At 30.8% G+C, this 25,600-nt stretch overlaps 1 protein-coding gene across 30 annotated transcripts in view; it reads left to right on the top strand.

The window, feature by feature from the left end:
• Window positions 1-25,600, top strand: part of LOC113515686 (glutamate-gated chloride channel) — a 90,399-nt gene that overhangs the window by 53,792 nt on the left and 11,007 nt on the right. For 6 of the 30 annotated variants that reach the window (XR_008252656.1, XM_031910310.2, XM_052893290.1 and 3 more), the window contains exons 2-13: window positions 11,809-11,905; window positions 16,164-16,253; window positions 18,217-18,305; window positions 18,460-18,555; window positions 19,361-19,425; window positions 19,570-19,722; window positions 20,444-20,594; window positions 21,022-21,162; window positions 21,698-21,772; window positions 22,698-22,850; window positions 23,347-23,561; window positions 25,078-25,128. Coding sequence is in view for 28 of the 30 variants with exons in the window: in XM_031910310.2 (XP_031766170.1) it covers window positions 16,174-16,253; window positions 18,217-18,305; window positions 18,460-18,555; window positions 19,361-19,425; window positions 19,570-19,722; window positions 20,444-20,594; window positions 21,022-21,162; window positions 21,698-21,772; window positions 22,698-22,850; window positions 23,347-23,561; window positions 25,078-25,128 (1,269 nt within the window). In the remaining 2 variants the exon portion in view is untranslated. Of the gene's footprint in view, window positions 1-11,808; window positions 11,906-16,163; window positions 16,254-18,216; window positions 18,306-18,459; window positions 18,556-19,360; window positions 19,426-19,569; window positions 19,723-20,443; window positions 20,595-21,021; window positions 21,163-21,697; window positions 21,773-22,329; window positions 22,483-22,697; window positions 22,851-23,346; window positions 23,562-25,077; window positions 25,129-25,600 lie in introns of all 30 variants that reach the window. The other 24 variants (XR_008252657.1, XM_052893292.1, XM_052893294.1 and 21 more) reach the window with 14 other exon arrangements.

Consider the following 25,600-nt stretch of genomic DNA (forward strand, 5'->3'; position numbering starts at 1 on the left):
TTATATATATACTAATATGATACTACTAATACTAGTCTTTAAAAGTAGCCTTTGTCTTTTTAAATTGTAATATCTATGCATGTACTTAATAATATAATTGTTAATTCGTTAAAACGTCAAAAGACAACAAAAAAATAAACACACTCTCACATTTACAATAAGTATTAATAAAGATTACGATTATTTCAAAATTTAAAATTTTATCTACATTGAGAATAATAAAAAAGCACGAAAAATAAAGACAAAGAAAGATCGCAGATCGACCATACCTACTGCTTTTAAAATACAATACAAAACAAAACATTTAAGAACATTGTGCCATAAAAATCCTTAACTTTGTATTTTGTTACGAACTGTGGAAATTTATGTTCAACAAAATCTCCATAAATAAATGGATATTTTTCCTTTGTTACACCATCCATCCATTTTCTTATAAATGCACGTACAGTCGTAAGTACCAATGGAAATTACGTACACGTACCTACAATACCCATAGTAAGTATTACATACCTCCGAAATTGTGCGTTATATTTGTGTTCTAAAACAAAGAAAAGAAAACAAACTGATCGTAAATATGATCTTAGCGATCTTTAAAATAATAATCTGACGAGTTCTATTTGTAGTTTTTATTTAAGCAATAACTTTGCAGGTTATTTTTATACCAGCTGTTAAGTATCCACTGCTAAACATGGGCCTCCTCTATAAGGTGGATGTTGCCAATAGTTGGCTATATATTATATTAAATTATTTAATCGTAATATCTGTAGCTTTTATTAATTACTATACTACTAAAATAATAATTTTAGGAAATTATTATAGCTGCAAAAACTATTCTTTACCACACCGGAGCTAGTAACACGCCCTTCACTTAGACTTTCGTAGATCTGTTTCAATTAGTACATACAAAAGCTATAGGTACTTATTGATTACAACTTAATACCAAAATGAGCTCAGTTAGTGGCAATAGCACAGGCTCCGTTAATTTCACAGGTTCAAAGGACCTAATATAAATTTAATTATATATTTTAATAATATTATTATATAATTTATTTATTATAATTTATTATTTAAATTATATAATTTATTATAAAAATTATATTTGAGTTCTGTCTAATCACAATAAATGTTATTTTCGTTACCATAACATGACGTAGGTATAGAGCACAAACAATGATACAATATTAATCGAAGAAGGTCTGGTGTTAAATTAACAAATAATGTGTCTAGGTAAATACCAACTGGGGCCGAAAAAGAAATTACATAAGTATATTCCAAGTAAGAAATTTTACGAAAGGGGAGAAATAAGGTTATTGGAACTTTTTATTGATTGATTGATTATAGAGAAATGTAACATTTACAAGAAAAAGAAAACATAGGAGACGTAAAAGCAAGTCTTAATATTATAGTCAAAAGAACAATTCTTTTATCTACAATTTTCTAGATATAAGTGTGGCAAATTCGACAGAAATTATATAAAGATCGATCATTCAGTTTGTCGTAAACACGAGCCGTATAATATTTATGGGGCTGCCTATTTGTAAATCGAGCAGTGTCGTACAACCAATATTGATTCGGTGGATTCGTTTGCAGGTCTCGTCCGCACTTTGCGGTTACGGAGATCCCACACCGGTCAGGTATCCTCGCCTTTTTCTCCAAATCCAATAAGTTAACGAACACTACAAAAAATTTCATTATCTTCGTCGATGTCATTCAGTGTTAGGCACTACACTATATTCTCAGAAGAATCAAAGATACGTCATATTTATATATAAATGCGAATGTTTATTAAGATTTTTTTTTTTTACAACACAGGGGGCAAACGAGCATGCGGCTCACCTGATGGTAAGTGACTACCGCCGCCCATGGTCACCCACAACACCTACGGTATTGCAGGTGTGCTGCCGGCCTTTTAAAAAGGAATATGCTCTTTTCTTGAAGGTTATGTTGTCGTATCGGTTCGGAAATACTGCTGCTGGAAGTTGATTCCAAAGAGTGGTTGTGCGTGGAAGAAAGTGCCTTGAAAAACGCACGGTGGAGGACCGCCACTCGTCCAGATGGTTGGGATGAAATTTTAGTTTATGGCGGGTTGTACGATGTTGAAAATCTGCAGCAGGTATCAATCCGAACAATTCCGAACAAGATGTTTGTTATATAAAAAATATTTGAACGGATTTGAATAAAAATTAGAACAGAGACGGACCATTCTTAGATTTTTTGATAGTTAATAATGGACGGGAACCTTACCTCCGCCATTGGTTTACGTCGACGGGATATCGATGAAAATAAGATGATAAGTGAAAATGGAATCAGGTCAGTTGACTTGTCGTAACGTATTCACAAGGAATTGACCATAACAGTTTCTAGAGCGATCACGTAGAAGTCGACCTGATAGGATATTATGATTAGCGATAGATTGGGGATATTAGCAATATAACAAAGAAGTTTATTTTGTTATATTGCTAACAGTGAGGTTGATAATTTCCATTGCCAACAACCACTTCCCCCCCACTCACCCCCGTTCTTATCACGCAGTACAAATAGTAATAACTTAAATATGTTAACCAAGATCCATATCCTATATATTTCGTAGTATGTGTTCCTTATTATTACTTATCTGATTTTTCAAATACCTATTAAGTAGTTTTATGGTCTAAGTAAGTCGTAAAATACCCAAGCGTGTAAACTTTATGTTTATGAAATCAAACAAATGTATCTATTAAAACATATTTATATTTTTTACAGTTTCCATATTATTAAATATAACTCTGAGAATCTTAATATTAAGATACCTATGTGCATTATGAATGAATATGTCAGTCGATTTGCTTACATTTCCCCGAGAATATTCTTATAAAATGTGACAGAGAACGAACCTATGCCGTTTTCCATAACTATGTTAATGGTGTTTTCCTTTACCAGAATATTCGTCAGTTATTTGAAATATGTCCACAGTTTTTTATGTCGACCAAGATCCAACTTGGAGCAATTTCGTGAGGGAGAGTAATGAACCATCTAGAATAATAACACTAATTTACTAAATTGCTCTTAATACATAAAATAAGAATGAGTTTTCATATTACGCCTAGACAGGTCGAAACATCTCTATGCTAATAATTGTAGCAGATTTTACATGAATTTTCCAATCTGGTCTGAAATATCAGAAATATATATGGACGAATATTCTAATGGTTCTCATATTTATTAAGCGTTATGGGAGCATCTATGACATAACTTCCATTATAACTGTCTTGTTAACTAATCGATTCAATAATCATCGTACACGTTGCGACTACGTATCACATAAAACCGAACTAAACCAATATCATACTATTTGATCAAAACCACAAATCTGTACTAATTTGCATTTTAACAGTTCTAATGACAAATGCTATGAAGTATGTTAATCGTGTCGATGTGATGTCGTTTAAATAGGTTTACAATTTATATGCAATTGTAGAAAGCATTGACATTGTATAACATACTGTAGAAAGATAAATATTAGCCATCCGTCAAAGCCATTTTGTTTTATATATTAACTTTATCGTATAAAAAAATAAGTACGTGAAAATTTAGTTACTGGCATATAGGTTGAAAGCAAAAAAATGATTAACTTAAAAAATATGTACAACTATCACCGTGATGTAACGGTATGTACTTTGTTTACTGTTTTGTCTGAATTCGATTCTCAGTCGGACCGATTTAGGAATTGAACTTTTCTAAATTAGGTCAAGGTTTGTATGAATTTGTGCCCCCAGATATTCATAACAAAGGGTATCCTAATAATTCGTGTACTGTGGAGCACTTATTTATCTATGAACAATTGCCTCCAGTTTTAAAAAAATGTATATGGAAATTTACTTACTGGCATACAGAGTTACAAACATCTCTCCATTCATTGGTGTATATGTGTGGGTTTATATGTTCATGTTCGAAATCGTATTTTTTAAATAGTAAAACACAAGTTTTTATTTTCAGGCGAAATATTACTATTTCACATCGTAAAACTGACAATCAGAATATTAACTTGTATGTCTGTTAATCATAATATTACAATTTTAGTCAATGTTATTATCACGGCAAAATAATAATGTTACGTCCTACTGTCATCATAAATCTCGAGTATTTGTACAAACACCACGCACCGCGTGACGTCCACTCCTAGGCACTCTTGAACAGTCAGGGGTTAATTGACTTCATTCAGCTTTATAGTAAGAGTATATTGTATATTTTGTAATAAAAATCAAAAGAGTAAAAAAGTTACCGTTAAGGTAACTTATTTACACGACTTAGAAAAATAAAAAAGCTAATATACAGATGTTAGCTCTACTTCAGAATAATGTGCAGTGATAACTATTATATCTAATAGATACGACTTAATACAATAAAATATTGTGTCCCAAACCAACTTATTTCAAATAATCAATTTGCTCAGTAAATCTACGGCCCAATGTTAGCATTGACCTAAATTGTTATTTCAATGACCTGGTACACCTTACAATAGGTGATAGTAGAATACAGGTATTTATATGTACATAAACGTCACGCTTCTTAATAAATACGCAAATTTGTTGCTTGACGTTCAGCCTTTTATCGACACGTCAGAAGGAAGGGTGCTCTTAAATTCATCTTTGTTCAAGCCTAATAACAAAGTTTATGAAATGAACATGAGAGCGACATCTAATATCTTCCAATCCCAGTTAGCTAATATTACAACAAAACTTTGCACTTTCATAACTGCATGATCTAGTAGCACACTTCTGGCGGAAACTTTGTAGTAGGAATGATACAATATGCTAGATACGAAATAATTCAAAATCTCAAGACACTTGTTCTATATTGGGATTGCAGTGGATTGCAATAAGCGGAGAACTTCATCAGCCTTGATTATTTAATTAACTTAGAAGGAATATAATAGAGGTAGCAGAGTAAGAACGCAATGTGTTGTCACTCCTTTATTTTCCATAAGATGAACATTATATATATACGTAGTATAGAGGCATTAAAATGTTAAGATAAGATAAATGTAACTGTTTAAGTCTTATAGCTTGTTAACAATTTCTATTCTACCTAAACAACATTCGAAACTTCTTCAGACAGATACCTTAATAGTTACCTTTAATAACAGACACTGTGCTATTACAACATAATACGGTTGCTAATTTATAAAAACTGTAATAACGTATCACGACTGCTTCGACTAATGAATTAGTTTCATTCGTAATTATTATTTTACCAAAATGACTCTTCAGACACAGAGGAGACCAACGCAACGTTCGCTTGTTAATTGCTTTTACATAACACATGTCAAAAATTGGAATAAGCAGCAAATATTGAGTCATTATCAGCTATCGTAAAGTATTTACGAAATATGTAATTAGAAGATTGTTTTCATTCTTCTTCTGCGTTGTTACAATAATGTTAATTTCAAACCAAATGCATTGACCGTTAAATAAAAATCAGTAAATAAAAGCCAGTAAGTACTTAAATAGGTATAACAGTTAACATATAAAGATCCATAAAATGTAATTGCTAGCAGTAAAACAATTACAAACTGTAATTGCTTCCTATCCCCATATTCCCGCCTTCAATTTCAAAGAAAATGTCATGAGCATTAACTTTTCAATTATCTTTCAACTTATTAATTTCCCAAAATGAAAATAGATATTTTAAGTTGATAGGTACCTATTTATTTCCTAGAGCGTCACATTAATGTCGTCTATGTTTATTAGGCTTTAGGAGACAGCGACCACTTTCCGTTAGGCGAGTCTTCAACTTCATTATAATACCCAGTAGGTACCGGTAGTCTATAGAACCGTTTTATTATTGTTAAGCGCGTTAACTATATATATTTTTTTAAAGAATTTTCCATCGAAAATATAAAAAAAAGGTTATTTAAATGGCCAGAACCTTATAAGTATATATTTAAAATAAAAAATGCCTTCCCCTGGCTACAATAACTCACTTTTAGCTTGCACTTTGGAACGTTTAATTTCGTGGAAGTTTTCGTTTATGGCTCTACGGAGCGCTGTTCTGGCCAGTTGTAATATTGTCGGAAATAAGTTGCCTTCTAATTCATGGTATCGATACGAAAAAAATACAATTATTTAAAATATTATTACCATAAATATTATCAACAATCAAATCACTTATGTTACCCTACTAGTATAGAAAAGGAGAAGTTAATAAATAAATAAATCATTTACATATTTACTTTAAATGTAAGTCTTTACAAATGGTTTTAAATAATAATAGTACTACATATTTATGCGTTAGTATTTAGCTTTATCTAAGAACACGCAATTTTTAAATATGTTTGTATGTTTGGTACTCAATCACGCCTAAACGAATTTAAATTAAATTTAATAAGGGTAGGTTATATATGAACTTAACATATATTTGTTAACTGACTCACGAGAGATGTTACGGGAAACCACCAGTATCTAATAAAAGTAGTTACGTTGGTTGTTTCTCTTATATATAAATTATTAATGATATAATCAAACTGTATTTATTATTATACAAGTAGCTACCTTGAAAAAAATTTGTAATTTTAAGCTTTTAAAATTATTAAACGTGGGAAATATTGATAACTTTCCTCGCCATGTAAATACGTATACGTACGTAATGATTAGAATTATTTCGGCAGTCGACCTCGATACCTACTTAGTCTACAGTAAACGTGTTTTTTTTATACAACTTAGAATGGCAAACAAGCTGACGGCTCACCTGATGGAAAGTGGTAACCATCGCCTATAGACATGAGCAGTATCATGGACATAACAGAGTATACTGTTTCGCCCATGATACCTCCCATGCGTTGCCATTCCTGAGGACTCAGGTGTTATTCTTCTGTACCCAGTAAACACAACTGCTTCTCGGTTGAAACACGAATGGGACAGAGGTACCCAAGCAATCGACTTGATTTAATGTAAGTAGTTTCTATATTATATAGATTGAATATTTTATTAAATATTTTCTTCTACATAGTAGCATAAGAATAAATAGTCCTTATTCTTATAACAGTACTATAGTTGATATAATAATGTATGTATAACAATTGCATCATATATTTTTGATAATTTCTTAAATGTCGTTTCTATAATCTTATATATATCATATTAGGATATGTTTTGATGTTCTTTATAATGTTTATATTTGAAAGAGTAGCTTACAAATTATAACTACAATGCCTATCTGTAACAAGAAATAAATTGATAAAATACATTTTACAGACATAGAGTACACCTAGTATCTAAAAAATATAATTAATGCAAAGTCGAAATGCGGTTGCCAATCCGCCTGGCAAGCGTGGCAACTACGAGCAAGGAGGAGGCTTATGTTCAGCAGTGGACAGATAAAACCTGATATGATGATAATATGAAATAATAATAAAACTCTGCATTCACCAATTTTTTTACTGCTCTACTATATATTTATATTAGTATTTCCTATTTACCTTAGAAATATAATTATTTCCTTACACATTTCTAACAGAGATTAGTGTGTCTATCCAAAATTATTACACGTCATTTACCTAAGAACAATACAACAACCCTATTTAATATTTAATAGACGTCCGCCTCACACTGATGTAGGAAACGCCTCGGGCCAATTTCATGGCATGACCTCCATTTCTTTACATGCTACTCTATGGATTACAATCATAAACTACCAAGGTCATCTACCTACAACGTTTAGATGGTAAGTTTCTCCAATGCCTTCTATTTGAAGCATTATATGTATACAATATTTTTCTTAATAAACGTCTCTTTATTTTCACCCTGTTATTTAGTTTAATCAATACCAGTAGGAGTTCGCTATAAATAACATTAAGTGTAGGGCAAATATCGAACTCGCGAATACAAATACAAATAAACGAAATAGATTGTGTCGGAGGGTAAATTTAGTGGAATAATAAGCGTGAAAGCTCAGCGGCTTTATATCATAACTGAAATAAAAACGTTCGCATAGATATTATATACTTTCATGTATAATACATAATTGAATACATGTAAATAAAAAATATTTCCTTTAACGACCTGCAAAACAGGACAGAGTTACGCAGAGGGCAGCGCAGCGGTGATTATTCGCTTCACATACATGAGATGGCGAATTTGCTAACCTGATCCGCTCAACTCTGAGTTATGGCCTTAGACGTTTGTTGTCTAGCATTTTATACTTACCTGTTATTTTGTACAAGCACAAAGAAATATAACCGTTGCAATTTTTAACATATGAGAATTTATGACTCTTTTTTTCATTGTATTCATGATAACCATGTTGTATTAATATCCATTAGACGCGATTGTTAGTTACATATGGTGGTAATCAGCGTCTCGCTATAAATAGCGAATCGCGTATGGTCGTTGATTCGCTAATTGATACCAATCATCTGCTATATAAACCTTTAGGCAATTTATAAAAAATGTACACTCTAGTATTGTTATTATACCTAAATATTTTAATTTCAAAAGAAGATATTCTGTGTTATGTTAGTTACTGCTCACATTCCCCACTAGCTGACCCAATAACCAAATTGTTGTGTCATCTACATAGATGTAGATAGATACACGAATTCGTCACATAGACCTGTCATGTATAGTGGGCGAAGCCAAGAAATTAGTTTATAAGTAATAATGTTTATATTTCAATCTTATAGCGCCATATCTTATTGTATCGATTACTATTAATATTTTTGTGACATTTCCACTTAATAAAAATACCTCAAAAGGTCGTCCACATCAATTGTAATTGTGACATTAATAGGTATGACAACAACACAGTCGTACCTATCTAAATACAAACTTTACATAACTTTAATTATAATACAATATACCTATATCCATCGTTTACTTATATGATAAAATTCTTTACTAATGTGAAAGAGAGTATGTTTGTTTGTTACCTCTTAAAATTATGAAAATATATTAATTATGATGAAGAAAGAAATACATAATACCACTTTTTATCCTAATCAATATTTCGCAATTACGCACGCGAAGTCGCGGATAAATACTAAAATACAGAATACAATTACATTACAATGGAAGGTACTTATATTGCAAAATGACCCAAGCTCTCCCCAAAGATTTACAGATGAATCCCACATTACCATAATCTTCTTATCTTACTAAACATTGGCTTTACATACGAGAAATATTTTATTTTATTACTAAAAGTGTGCAGTTAACAATAATAATATTAGTTTTTAATTTCTCTATGTTATAATATTACATAAACTATGATACTAGTAATTAAATTATATAGTAATGAGCACTAGTGGTTCTGTTGCAAGCAGTATACCCTTTCAAATCAACCTCCACGACGTGTCCTCTGAAAACAATCGTGATTAATACCTATTGTCATGTCACGATGGGCTAACTGACCTGATTTCATCCTCACCCATCCCATTCTTACCTTACGAGCGTATACCAATAGCACAGGTGGTCTTACTAAACTTTTATCGACCATTAAAGGACCAGCTGTAACTCGTGACTTTGATTAAAATCTTCTATAATAAATAAGAAAAAGAAACAAAGACATAAAAAGGTAATAATAATAAATCCTGCACATATTTCATAATACGGCCATCTAAACCCAAAGTAAGCAAAACTTGTACTGTGTTAGCTTCTAAACAATCGATAGATACACTTACATAAATACGTATTACATATAAAACGCGCAGACCAATACAAACAAACGTACTCATGAATATAAATGTTTGTATTGTACGAGGATAGAACCCGTAACCATCGGTAGGTCATAAAATACGTAACAAAATGAAGTTTCGTGAAAATCCTTCTTCATTTTGAAGTTATAATAAGTTTTTCAGTCTGCTGTATATACGAGTTATCTATGACTTATAGCGACTCTGTTGATATCATGGTAATTTATGACGAATAAAAAAATATTAAATATTCGTAGAAATATAATATCATGGTATTATGTAAAATGAAATGCTTGTTGTTGATTTAATTAAAAACGGAGAGTAACCCGATGAAAAAGGGTAAGTATAGACATTATTGCGGAATAGGGCTGAGCAGACGCCAACATTTATATGGGTACAGAAAATTAAGATCTAAATTAAAAACATGGCCTTGCACAGAATTGTATATATTGAAGGGATCTTTTTGACGGGAAACCGTCAAGTGTTGTTAGGCAATTATTTTAGTTTATCAATTATTAATTCATAGATGCGTTTTATTGTCCACAAACTGCACTATTTGGAACACAGTTAATACAATCGACAGAATTGAGCTTATTTTACAACTAACCACCATTTCCGTTTGACATGTCTCAATAAGTAGGTACATACTTGACTTTATTAATTTCTTCAAATCCCTAAGAATTATTATAAGTAAATTAAATATTATAAAGTATACAAATGATAAGTAGACAAGAGTTTTAAAAATAAAATAATTATATGTAACTGAAAATTTTGCCCAAAGATCGAAATATGACAACAAATTTTGTACTTCCTATACAAATATAGCACGTCTATCTATTAAGTCAGTATGGTATTCTAAATCTCATTATAAATGTCCAATTTCACTACTAAACCGTTTCTTTCAAAAGATACTATTGATTTTGATTCCACCCTGTGTTACAAATTTAATACCTTTTCTATATATAACACCTGAATTTAATACCATGTATAAAACAATTCAAATTATTGCTAGTCATTTACAAGCACAAAAGGGCTGTGAGTAATTTACTAGTCGGATCAATGGCAATATATGTACTTGAGCAATAGTATAAAAGACATTTTAATTTTCACAATGGGACGTATTTTGGCAGCACGGAATACCCAAGGTCATGGGCGGTACTGTCTCCCGTTGGTACGAGTTCATTTAATATGTAAACCTAATGTAAGCCTTATTTTATTATATAGATCACTATCTAAGGATAGAGCGAATTCATTAATTTTGTTACACGACTTTAACATTTCTAAATTGCTCGTCAATAATTACCTACATTTGTCAACAATCAATATTCGAATTTAACAGTAAAGTACATATCTGTCACGCCTGTCTCCCATTAGGATAGGCAAAATCAATGGAACAGTAAAGTGCTAACGTAAAATTAAATAATGAGAGGTTTAGTAGAATAAAGCTTATAAAATAGCCTTGACTATACTTGGTATCTATAATTTAAACATACTTAACTCCCTTAGTATAGGCTAAAAGTGCACTGCAGTAGATTAGTACTATTATAATAGCTATACAGTTCTACCAGCGACAGTAAACATTTCGCAAAATATGTACCGGACCAACAAATTTGAATTTCTAGAAATGAAATAGTTATTTTTTATGGATAATAATGAAATGGTACCCCGCCTGCACTATCGGTATGCACTGGCGAGACGCCAGTAAGGAATGATTAGTGAGGATAAAAAGACAGGTCAGGTAGCCCATCGTGACGAATTCAACGATAAATTAGTCGGGATGGTTTCCATGGGGAACTGCGGGAGATCGACTTGATAGGGTATATTGATAGCAGTGGGGACTAATCTCCCCATTACTAACAATTCCTTCCCTCTGGTCATAGTTATTAGGCATAGGAATAACAAAATATCTATCATTTTCAATTTGTGATTAATAGATTACTTGTAGTAATACATTCTAGAGCAGGAAAAGGTTCTTAGTTTTACGCACCGCAAACGATTTCCTTTTTACTCTGTATAATGCAAACATAGAGGTACCTATTATAAAGTTTCATATGACTTGACAATCTAGTTTTCAATCTTTTTAGTATCTCTCTGATATTACATTTGGTTACATCAAACTTAACAATTATGTATTGTTTCAGACCTTTCGGTGCAACATGTTGTGGCGACGGAAACAGGAAGCTCGGGCAGGTTGATCAAATCTCCACATGCCCACAACACTCTGCAGTCAGCAGAAAGGTAATTAGTATTATTCTTATTAGTACAAACTATTCAGAGCCTCGGTTTTCCTGTAATCGTACTTAAAAATTGACAAAATAAATTTAATCACAAGTCACGATGTTAGACATAAGAGTTAGAACAAGGACATAACTAGATTAAATATTGCCCAGGGCAATACCTCACCCCTTTGCTCCCCTTTCACCCACTTAAATGAATTACCATTTGGGTGCCCCCCAAAATCCCGGGGCACAAGCCCCATCAACCCCCTCCTAGTTACGTTTTTAGTTAAAGTTTCATACTGAATTACGATGTTTGCTCTCTTGTATACTATACTAAATATTACTGTTATCTTTCTACCCTTTCCAGTCCTAACATATAAATGATTTTTTCTCTCGTTTCATTTACTCTAAAATTGCTTTAATATTAAAAAATACATACGAGTATATTAAACTCTTTCGGTAGATACATAATCTAAATAACACGTCAGCAATTCCCAGCACGACAATAATGGAAATTACTGGACTTTTTTATGTTTGTTTTTATTTCCAACATAGCAGTAATGGGAATTTCTGGACAGTGTTTTTTTACTATTTTTCTTGTATTGCTAACGAGGATTTTTTTAAACATAGAATAACATTCCTTATTTTAAAAAACTGTATATATATATATATACAGTTAATTGTTGTGAATTACTTTATTAATAAATAAACATACAGAAATACATAAGACCATTCAAACATTCTAAATCCAATTTTAAAGTTCAACAAAAGTATATCGAAAAACTTTACGTCCATTGGTGGATAGCACAATCGGTAAACTTGATAAAGAGTTTCAATCTAGGAATGTCCCTAAGGAGTATCTAAGCATACCTACTCGATAAATCGAAGCTGCCGTTGTTTGTTTCGAATGTCTTGCTATCGTACAGTAAGAGGTCGATATATATAGACATCCATTGGACATTTAATTTGGACGTTTGGAAAATAAAATAATGATTTAAAAGTTTAGTTTAAAACTACTGAAATCAATATATTTAAAAAAAAGTCGTCACGTTCTTGCATTTTAAACAATACCTTTAGCAACCGTGGCGCTTACCTAGTGAACACGATTCAAGTCCGATTTACGACAATTTTTGATAACAGCATGTATAGTCATGACACAAAGTAAAAAAAGTACAATATATAAATTCCCTTATACTATTGATTACGGGACTCTAAGAGGCTCACTTACCTATTAAATCTCAGCCTTCGAGTCGACGAAAACAAATTTAAGGTTATAACGGCAACATCGTTTGACGAGGAAAAATTAAAGGCTATTTGTTACATCCTGCAACAATATGTCAAGGGATTAGTTAAAACCACAAATATAAGGGACTACAATTACACCTAAATGTGCTTTTGTGGTCCTGTCTGCGTTCATTCTTTAAGATAAAATGTTCAAATTAGTACAAAACTTGGGATAAAACGAAGCTTTTTAAGCATCATCACAAAAATAAAAGTTTTTAATTAGCTTGTAATTTTTTGGGTATATACTAAACGATGTCTTAGGCAATTCTAAATCTTACTGACTACAACATCTAACTGAAACTATAAAGTCTAGAAATACGAAAATGTTCAAACAGTTTCTTATTTAACAGAAGTGAGCATTTAAATAAGTATTTCAGGAAATTTCACAAGAACAAGTGATAAGTTAAATAAAACTAAAATTTCATATAATACTCCTTGAAAGTACTAACTATCGCATATAGTCATAAACAACTCCACGGATTATATAAAATAGACTGTGCTGCCCATGGTGCCCTTCGTGCGTTACTGTTCCTTAAATGACCTACTTTCAAATTCCATAAATTAAGGTATTATGTCTTCATATCATTACCCATTAAGTTGACCCATTAAATGACATATCATACATCTTTAAATATTCAGCTATCCAAACACAAGTGTTTGACTGAAACGCTAGTGTGGCAGAAGTTCTTACTATCTCTCGATATTTAGGCAACATTTGGGCAAAGCTTATCTCTAGTAAAATTATGTATCTTTCTGACATTTCGTTTGTAGGTACATCCAATACGTTTTATAATAATTGACGTCATACAAATAAAACATTTAAAGTGGGTCATGTATTCAATAGGTACTTAGCACTAGCAGCAAAAAAACAAAGCTCATGGTGGCCTTGCGGCACGCTATTCGTAGCCAGGAACATTGAGGTTTGCATGACGCCCTATGATGAGGATAATATTCTATTAAAAATTATGCATTTACACATTAATTACCTACATCGAACACGTTTTAAATATTAATGAATCATACAGCTGACTTAAATATTTTCATGTTATTATAATGCTGCTAGCATTTTATATGTATGTACTATTAGCATAGTAAATGAGCTTAATGATCCTATGGTATATACTAACTATAACAAACAAGCAATTCTATATTATTTACTTGTAGATATATTCGCCTCGCAAAAAAAACTACTTCAATCTATGTTTATATGCAACAAACAGTTGTTTTTATCCGTAAAGAAATACTGCAGCTTTGTTTACAAAATTAGTATAAAACTAACACAAAAGAAAATAGTTTTGTAAATCGATTCGAAATTGATGCCGTAATCGCGTAACATAATTACAAAAACAAAACAAATAAATTGAGAATCTTATAAATGTCGTTTAAAAATCAAAACAAACCGGTCTAAATTATTTCACCTCGATATAATATAGACGCAGATAAATAAAGTTACATCTACGAAGTTATTACGCTCGTAAACAAAGCATTCGAGAAACTTAAAATGCGGTGAATTTGTTCTTTTAGTACATAAAGGTAAAAGAAAAAGATTTGAATATTTATTCCCTAGACTACAGTAAATATGAAATAGAAATACTTTATGTAAAGAAAAAATGAACATTCTAACAGAAAATTATAGATTATACTGATAAAGATAAAAAAAAATACATAAGCTTTAACATTAAGCTCCGAGTATTCAGCGTAAGACATTTTTATGTAATTATAAACTATATATATAATTTTATTAGGTAACACTAAAAAACATACTTATATATATATACACACACACACACATATATATATATATATATATATATATATACATAGTAGCCGTGTGGTCCCGGTATAGAATAGGCCGCCCCTTCCATTCCCGTCGTAAGAGACGGTTAAGGGAACTTAATACTCGAGGGACGGGCAGCAGCGTCTTTCTTAAATCATCCCCAAAAGCCTAACTGCGGTTATCAACTCGCCTGCCAAGCGTGGGAACTACTAGCAAAACCCCCGTCTAAGTACAGTATAAATAATAGTGGATAGCATAATTTCTATCGAGTACGGTACTGAAACAACTATACCTACTACGGTATTACGGTGCACTAAGTGGGGCAAACATAAATAATGACCTAAAGATACAAAAGCAGAAACAAACCAACATTAAAAATAAATACAAATCTACAGAAAGGAAATATACTTCTTGATTTCGGAATGAGTCGTGGAGCAATATCACTAATTGAATCCATCCAACTTTCACTTACATCGAATAATGAAAAGAGAACAAACCGACATCCAACGATAACATTTATCAAAGTTTCCTTAATGAAAAGGTCGAACATGAAAATAGTCTTTGAACCTTTTATATAAACCGCGAGACCTTTCATGCTAATAAAGTTCGACTATACTCTTTTTAAAACGCTCAGTTTCATGAATATTATCAGTTTATTTGACTTAAATAATCAAAGCCATCGATGTTTAAATAGAATTAAATCTTCTGGAAATAAACAACAAGTGATGCTATTTTATCTTTGCCAAAATCTTCATGGACTTAGAACTTTCCAATCTCCTGAACATTATTATAACAATCCTTACTAATATTATAAATATGAAAGTGAATTTGTTTGTTTGTTGCCTTGTAAAAATTAAATGTAAAGTATTTATATGACCGCTTTATATGACTAAATATATAATATGGCTCAATTATATTACAAATGTAGTTTATATTAATCCTTAGAATAATTATTTCACTACAAGATCTAACTAAAATATTAGTATTATAGCGATTGACGCTTCAGGATGGACTGGATGTCATGTTTTATATATAATGTGGGTGCATTTGTACATAGATAATAAAACATAAACAATAATGTTCTATTTCTGAATTAGTACAATAATTATAAATTATAAAAAACAAAAAAAGTATAAAAAATTTATTTACCTAGTATACAACAGATCTCCTATATTACATACTTAGTAATCATTTATTTTCACTTATATATTTCCAGATGTCCTAATATGGGTTGGTCATGCGTTGTGGCATGCGCCGTGGCCTTCTTCCTCATGCTCAACAAAGTCTCGGCTCTCACATCCGACATGTAAGTTATTGCATATATCTTTAACAAGAAAAACTATGATAATAGTATAATTTTTTAAGCACCTACGGACTTCGACAGCGAGAGTGACTTTCGCTAAACATATAAAACTAATAAAAACTCCGCTCGTATTTCTTAAGACAAATGTTTTTATTATCATTATTTATAAGGGAACAGTTAAAAACTTTTCCGTTAAAATATACGAAGTTAATAAAGTACAACATAAATTGATTATATTGTACATTAATTGATAAATTGAATGATGAAAAATAAACATATAAACATGAGCAGACAAGTAGCACGCATTCACGAGTATGACAAGTGAGCCAGCCATCATTGCGCTCAACTATATTTTAAGCAATTAAACGATATCTTATAGTTATTAAAAATTACCTCAAAATGGTTACGCATTTGTTATATCCAGTTGCAGCATTTCATTATAAATTTATTCTCTACTTACAAATATTTACTATGTTATCTATTAAGCATCACCACTATACAATTTGATTAATCGTATAATATAAATCAATAAAATCTTTTTATTAAATCTTGATCTCTCAAATTAGCATCCATTTTACTTCCAGATTATCAACTAAATTAATAATCCACAAAAGATAATATAAATCAATAAAATTGTATAGATTCTATACAGAGATCAATTCAAATATAATCGCTTTTATAATACCATACAGAGATATTTTTAATAAAACTGAATAGAGAATAATGTTTGAGTATAATAAAATAAAAATATATAGATATACGCATTTAATGTGTAGGTATGTTTAAGAATTAAAAATAAAGGCGACATTTCGACTGTAATATGAAAAGACAAGTCTTTGTGCCCTCGTTAATGAGCACAAGCATGAAAAGGTGAGTGTAACAGGCGACGGAGCGGATGTAACGCGGTGGCCAGTGCGCGACCACTCAACCATGAAGTTCCTCGCTCCATTTATAGACCCTCTACTATAAAACTGTAGGTAAATCGTCTATGGACTAAATCTTTTGTTATTACTTACAACTGTCCAAAATTATTAGTACATTCAATAGATCTTTTTATCCTAGTAATGATAATCGTAACTACGTTCAAATATCTTAATTTAAGTCACATTGTTGTATCCAATAGAAACAAATTAAGAGCAGATAGATATCAAAATAATTTATATAAAAATATTATTTGCGTTAGGTACAACATGTTACATACTCTATAGTAAGAATTAAATTATTGACAATTAAAGCAAATGAAACCTCTATATCTACAATCTAATACTTGTATATAAAGCAAATCTTATTAAGGTTATTTACTTCCTGACTTTATTATGACATATAAATGGAAACTTCACCGTATATTTATACCTGAATAGACAGTGATAAGGACACTTCAACTCGCTTCAACTAGTATTGCCATATAACACCCAACACACTCACAAACTTTAATTGAATCAGTTATGTTTCTGTTCATACCTAGCACCTATTGTGTTTGCAGAAACTTTACTACGATATCAGCTAGTTGTCTAACCGTGTACCTAACTGATTTACTGATAGAGCAATGTAACTAAAATAATACACACAGATATATTATACCCTTTACTAGATAGGATATTCATAATATTTATTAATAGGTATTACAAAATATAACTTACTGCTTGTGTTATAATTAAACTCATGTACTGTTTTAATATGTCAATGCTTTGTTCAATGTATTGCCTTGTTGAGAAACTCTTGTTGTGGCAAGGTAATAAGGGCTAATCTAAAATCAATACCAAGTCTGCCATTCTGCGTTCCCACACGCTTAATTTGCTATGATATGCGACGTTGATAAATTGTTCCTAATGTCTACGGTTTTAGCTAATCGTTCTTACACCTCTTTTGTTATTCATAAATCTTATCCAATAGTACGGACGAAAAATATAAAATACCAAGGAATTATTTATTGTGCTAACGCCCACATTCTGTTCTTTGTTTCTAGATTCGCTGCGGGAAAGTCGGACAAAGAGATACTGGACAACCTTTTAAAAAATTCCCGCTATGACAAAAGACTGCTTCCACCAGTAGATGGTAATTATGAAACAATGTTATTACATCATGCCCTTTTCTTTGTAGACATTATATTGCTTAACAAAATAAATAAGCATTTTTTTATATTTTTATTTTCACGATATTGTTTAAATAAATAGCTAGTTTGAAATAAAAAATTGATCTAATATTGCAGATCCAGAATTCTGTTGTGGTCTAACATCGCCCAACGACTCTTTGGCTCAAAATAAGGTCGGATATTCTTCGCTCCGGCCTCGGTCGCACAATCGCGGTGCGTTGTGTTCATGTTTCTGAAAAGAGAAATCTTTAAGTTTCCCTGCATTATATATGTACAATGTAGTGTCTTTTATGTTATATAGCAACTCTTTGCACGCAACTCCGAGTATTCAGGTTGGTTACTTTATCACACGCAATTGTAGATATTAGGGATGTACCCACTCCTTTGCTTTGATTTAACTTGCAAATTTTATATTATTATTTATTTTTTTCTAAAACATATATGAATGCACCTCGCTTTGATGTTAAATGTATAGATTTCCACAGAGTTTAAATTGAGACAAATATTCTCTATATTTGTCTCAATTTTTTATTAATATTTTATTATCTTTGTATATCTAATATTTATATTATTATTATTAGGTACTCAATTTCATCTAATTCTACTAATCAGTATAAGAATATCATGCGTTTTCATTCTTTCTTTTTATGCTTTTCTCATTCTTTACAGTCAATGGTTTTCTCTTTTCACAAACATCAAACACAAACTTAATTATCCCTTAACTGTAAAAAAGTGACTTTTATAATATTTATTTTTTCTATGATATTGGATCTGTCAATTACTAAAATATTGAATTAGAATTGTGTAATTCGGATTATTAAAGTTTTACATTTCCCGTTATTTCTCACTTTTATGAGAACAAAAATACTATCATATCAGATTTTTATTTATCTAATAATATACTATTAGCACCTTTAGTCTAAGAAGCATGCGTTGAATGTAACTGTCTTATCATATAAACTATTTGTAATAATTATATAAATAGCATTATTGTTATTGTTTCCGTATTGATTTCCAGGTGTCCTCACCGTAAATGTTAGCGTGCTACTTCTTAGTTTAGCATCTCCAGACGAATCTAGTCTTGTAAGTGTTACGCATTATGTTTTATTAGTTTAGTGTGTTATATCATATATTTTAATGGATCAATAATAAGTTTTAGACTGACTGAATTTAGGTCACTCTATACTATAATGAAAAATTAGAGCAATAATATTTTTAACATTTTAGAAATACGAAGTGGAGTTTTTGCTCCAACAACAATGGTATGATCCACGACTACGGTATTCTAACCAGTCTCACTACGACTTCCTAAACGCCATCCATCATCACGAAGACATCTGGCTGCCCGACACATACTTCATTATGCACGGAGACTTCAAGGTCTGATTATTCTATAAAGTAATTATGATTATTTATGCTAATAAATTTAACTTGCTATCAAAAGCTTGACTAATATAAATACAAAGTATACAATCAAATCACTAAATATTCACCAAGGTTGAAATATTAATGGGTCTTTATTTAAATATATATATTGAGTTACATTGTTTTTATTAATTGTAATGTGTACAACATTACAATTAATAAAAATAACGTGAAGACTATAAATAAGACAAATCTGTTAAATCCTAATGTAATCAAATCTAAAAAGTCGTACAAACTTCACATAGCGTGACAAGAAACTAACATATTTACAGACAGAATATAACATCTCAGTTGGAGAACACCACTATTAATCCCAAAACTGATCTATATAAAAAAAATAGACATATTGTAACGTTTTCACGCATATAAAATAATATTTTCTGCTTTTATTTGATGTAAAATAAGATCTTATTTTCTTTATCTACTAGCATGGTGCGAAGACATAACTTTCACAGTTTTTACTATTATAAACAATATTTTTAAAATAAAAATTATTTTAACACTAGTAACTGATAGTTTCACACAGTCAAATTATTTGTTGAATACGTATTTTGTGCTTACATTATTTTTTCTACGATTTTAGTAACCTGTTACCCGCAAGATAAACACACGAAGTATGAGATTATATTATTACTTACATGTATATATCTTTTTTAATTAAATAATTTTCTTCCAGGACCCCATAATCCCAATGCACTTCGCGTTGCGCATATACCGCAATGGCACTATTAATTACCTGATGCGGCGGCATCTCATTCTTTCCTGCCAGGGAAGACTTAACATATTTCCTTTTGATGACCCATTGTGTTCATTTGCCTTAGAAAGTAGTAAGTATTTTATATAGTTCATTAATTATTAGATAGTGTCTGCTGACCACGTTAATAGCAACAGTTATCACGTCTCATCAAATGAGGCTGCTGAATGGCAAACAAGTGATGCTTGTTAGCTACATTCTAGATTACATAAAAAAGTAAAATTTTGTAATTTAAATTATTTTGTCATAGTTCTTACAATTATTGTGATGCTCAAAATTTATAAATTAAATAATACTCGCAATAAATTTTAAAATATATATTTTATTATCTAAATTAATCTAAATTATTCATGTATTTAATGAGTGGAACCTTTGGGATATACTTGTGTGCTTACCCAAAAGCTTGCTCTTTATATATATAGATATAAAAACCAAAATAATTATTTTCAATGTCAATTAAATTATATTATTTAATCTTACAACATTATATAACATTCCAGTATCATACGAACAATCTGCTATTACTTACGTATGGAAGAACGACGAGGATACTCTGCGCAAGTCTCCTTCATTGACCACTCTGAACGCGTACCTCATCCAGAATCAAACTATTCCCTGTCCAATCAAGGCTAGTTGGAGAGGTAACCTACACCACAATCGATTCTCACATAACATTTCAACGCTTAATATAACATTACATAATACAACAAAACTTTTTTTTTTTTAAATACCTTACCAAATTTAGTAGAATAGAATCCTCAAATCCATTTCTTTTGTTACAAGCACTTCCCTATACTTTGCACAAGAAAGGATCAGAGATAATTTAGTAATAGAATTGAAATTCTGATTAACTCTTTTCAGCTTGGTCTTGATTTAAGTAAAAGGTTATTTTTCATGACTTTCTTTTTTATATCATCGTCAAATATTGTAGACGCTTCTAGCATATGATATGTACCTGATTTATTTATTAAATGTTATTAAAATAATTATATAGAGCATAGCTAGCGATTACGCATGTTCATTAGTGACTTGATCATATCGTGGGTGTTTAGTGATACGCTCAATAAATAAATATTAGTAGTAGATTTATAAAAACATTAATCACATACAATGTTTAACATGTTAGTAAAGTTTGAAATTTAGAATGTAAGAATGTGTTAACGTCTTTGCAAGCAGCTGATGGTATTTCACTTTACGAAGACGATGAAGAGCTGACATGTAATCTTTGCCAGAGACGCTTTGAGGAGCAAGGTACTTGAGTTGCACCGGACGATGCACCGTACTGTCCGGTATCGTCGTATTTGCCGTATATTTTCCGCTTATGTGTGAGTAAATGCGTAATTGTGTTATATACAAGTGATTGGTGTAAAGAAAGCCATCAGAAAAGGTACAACTCATAAATTCCTAACACATTCACGGACCATTGTATGTTTACCAATTCATCTTTTCATCTTCGCATGCATGTAAAATGTAAAGCACGTGTTTATGAATTACCTACATAGTTTTGCTCTCCTGTTATTTGGAAAACTTCATTGATGCTAGATTTACATTCATAAGCATATGAACACAACACGCATTACTCATACATTCAGGATAGTAGTTAGTTTATTAGACATTGCTAAAATAAGAATTAAATGAATTAACTACAAGGCCTCTGAATGGAGTTATTTGGAATTTTATATCCACATTTTACCTATGACCTCCACCATTTTCCGTTTATGAACAAAATACAGTGATTGATACTGGCTCAAGTACTTATATCACGTTGTATTGTGTTCACGTCTTACTTAACAATATTCACTTCACAGGTAACTACAGCTGCCTAAAAGTCGACCTAATATTTACTAGAGACCGAGCGTTCTACTTTACTACAGTATTTATCCCTGGAATTATTCTGGTGACTTCCTCATTCATCACATTTTGGCTGGAATGGAACGCCGTGCCAGCCCGTTCCATGATAGGTAAAATTAATGGCTGGCGATTGGGAATGTTCTCGGTCTTGCATCCCACCTTTTATTCTCTAAATGTACATGTCGCTGAGGCTGCCAAATAAACACGCTATCTATTTTCTTTTCGCAGGTTTAGCTTACACGTTGGCAATGTAAATATATATAGCCAATGGATACCCACATTAAATCGTAATTTATTATTTTTAGGTTTTGCTTAACATTTTTAGGTAATTACAGCTGCCTGAAAGTGGATCTCATCTTCACGCGGGATAGATCATTTTACTTCACCACAGTTTTCATACCTGGCATCATTTTGGTGACATCATCATTTATTACTTTTTGGCTGGAATGGAATGCCGTGCCTGCTAGAGTAATGATAGGTTGGTGTTTAATTTGCTTACAGATTTAGTTACAATTATATTTGCTTCAAATTCATTGTACCAATTCTCGTACTTATGTAAGTGAAACCGATTGTTATATGTTGTTAATAGTAGATATAATGTTTATTAATGTTAAAATGTATGTATATCATTGTTAAATTCTAGACAATTATTTTTAAATTATTCCTACTGGAAATATTTGTAAGTTTGGGAAATATGTTAAATTGTTGAAAAATACAAACCGGTAATATAAATTAGATAGATTATTTTTAATATTAGTTAGCTACCTATTATGAATAATTAATTTGGAGACAGCATGACTTATTTGCGTTATTTTGCCTTTATACAATAGATATATCGCTTGTATAATATTTGCACATATTTCTTCTTTTACTGTCAGCTTTTGATGTCATAAATATTATTTGTAAAGTAATATAGATCATTTACTACTTGATTTTTGTTATGATCTTAACTGTTATCAATGTTTTGGGAACAGGTGTAACAACAATGTTGAATTTTTTTACAACATCAAATGGTTTCCGTTCAACTTTACCGGTGGTTTCAAACTTGACTGCTATGAACGTATGGGACGGCGTCTGCATGTGTTTCATCTACGCGTCATTGCTGGAGTTCGTATGTGTCAATTACGTTGGCAGAAAGCGGCCTTTACACAATGTGGTCTACCGACCAGGAGAGAATCCCGTTACACAGGTAAAAAGCAATTGTGCTCAATTTATTTACATAATATCTGTCTATATTTTTAAATACGTGTGGTCGATGTTGTTTTCTTTAGCGCCGCATAGCAGCGGTACCAAAGCACTGTTGTGGTAACTCAAATTGGCATTCATTCTATCTTGTCAATCTAACCTATAGATATTAAAATTCCCTTAAAATATGTATATTGTTGCGTGTTTTACTTACCTATATGTTAAACATTATTTATTTATTATTAGATACTTGGCAATTTCCTAATTGCAATTTAATGTAGAAATATTATTAAAAGTCATAAATCAATCAATCATATAATAATTATTGAAATTTTATTTTTTTATTTTAATAATATTTTTACCTCCCTAAATATATTTGTCCCTGTATTTCCTTATATTACTATTTGGTGTAAACAGCACTAGATCTATAGAAGATATTGGTACAAACTACACACATAAATAGTGCTGATCTTTCTTTTTTATTTTTGTAAATACAAAAGTATATATATTATACTAAAACCATTTATAGTATAATATATATTATTTGTCAATATATCCTTTACTAATACAGCACATTTTTACTCGACAATAGTACGTACCTACAAAAATACATCACATATGATAGATAACTTGATAAATTCACGAAGGGTCTATTGTAAATTCATGTTATATGTTATATTCTTAATTTTTTTGCATCTATAAATTGGCAACTATCATAAATTTATAGTTGATAATACTAATTATATATATTTTATTTATACTTAAATTTTATAAATAAATCAGTTTCAAACAATTCGTACACTTTCAGTTCCTTCGTGTATTTGCATATTCCTTCCTTACTCTTTGCAATGTTTTCTTCAAATATAATAACAACAAGACATAGCATAAATTGTACATCAAATTTTAAATACATCTTTGATAGCAATGTCATGTTGTTAATTTATATTACTTGTATTAACGAAGCATGCTCCAAATATTTCAAATTTATTGCATGTATATTAAAATATTTTTTATACATTTATTTATTGGGTAGGCCAAAAACTCCACTTTTAATTTTTATGCAAATTCACTATTTTCTTATCATCTAAAACTACAGAGACTATCTTGTGTGGCCATATCTCTTAACCATTATTCTTCTAAAATTATTATAATTATTTTACTTTCATCAATTAATCATAGTAAATTCATATCATACTCATACATGTTAAAACTCAGAAAACATTGCAAAGTTAGTGCTACAACTCACTAAAGACGTTTAAATTTGTTAGAAGAGCATTCAAAACAAACATTATTTACCACTGTGAAATTATTGCACTTATAAGTAAAAGTGACCACAAAGCCCAATTATTAAATATAACAACATCTCCAAATTCCTCCCATATAATATATCTCACTTCATATTTTTAAAAATATTGTACTGTACAAAAATCTGGCCATAGCAATATAGTCTACGTTCACATATGCACAACGTCAGACCATCTATCACGAGTGAACAAATTGTGTGTGTGATGTGTTCACAGCGACTGCCCGCTGTCCTGAGCAGAATTGGCATTATACTGGCCAGCCCCTTGGTAAGAACCTTCGCCACATACACTGGCACTTTCCGAACATTTCGCTGTTATATTTCTTTACACAATCTAAAAAGTTTCTAAAAGGCTTTTATTGATGGCACCACAACATAGTATTATAAAAACTGCAACATATATTAAACCACATTTTGGCTATTTTAAGTACCTGTTTTTAATGCCTTTGAGAAACTAATGTAAAGTATATGTTGCACTCATAAAGTTTATATATTCCATTATATATATAGATATATTACAGTAGAAAAACTAGTTTTAAGAAAAAAATTACCACTCCGAAAGAAATATGACGGACGGCAATGAACTAACGATGACAGCCTGATTAAGAGCATGTGCTATTCTAAGCTTTATGTTTTTAAATTATATTATTTTACAATATTATATTCTATAGGTAATCGCTTCAATAAGCCAGTTGTTTTTATTGTGTGATATTACAACCCTTTCTACCATAGTAAGTTCT

This window comes from Galleria mellonella, unplaced genomic scaffold (genome assembly GCF_026898425.1).
Source record: "Galleria mellonella isolate WM207_F2 unplaced genomic scaffold, CSIRO_AGI_GalMel_v1 utg173, whole genome shotgun sequence".
Classification (NCBI taxonomy): Eukaryota; Metazoa; Arthropoda; class Insecta; order Lepidoptera; family Pyralidae; genus Galleria; species Galleria mellonella.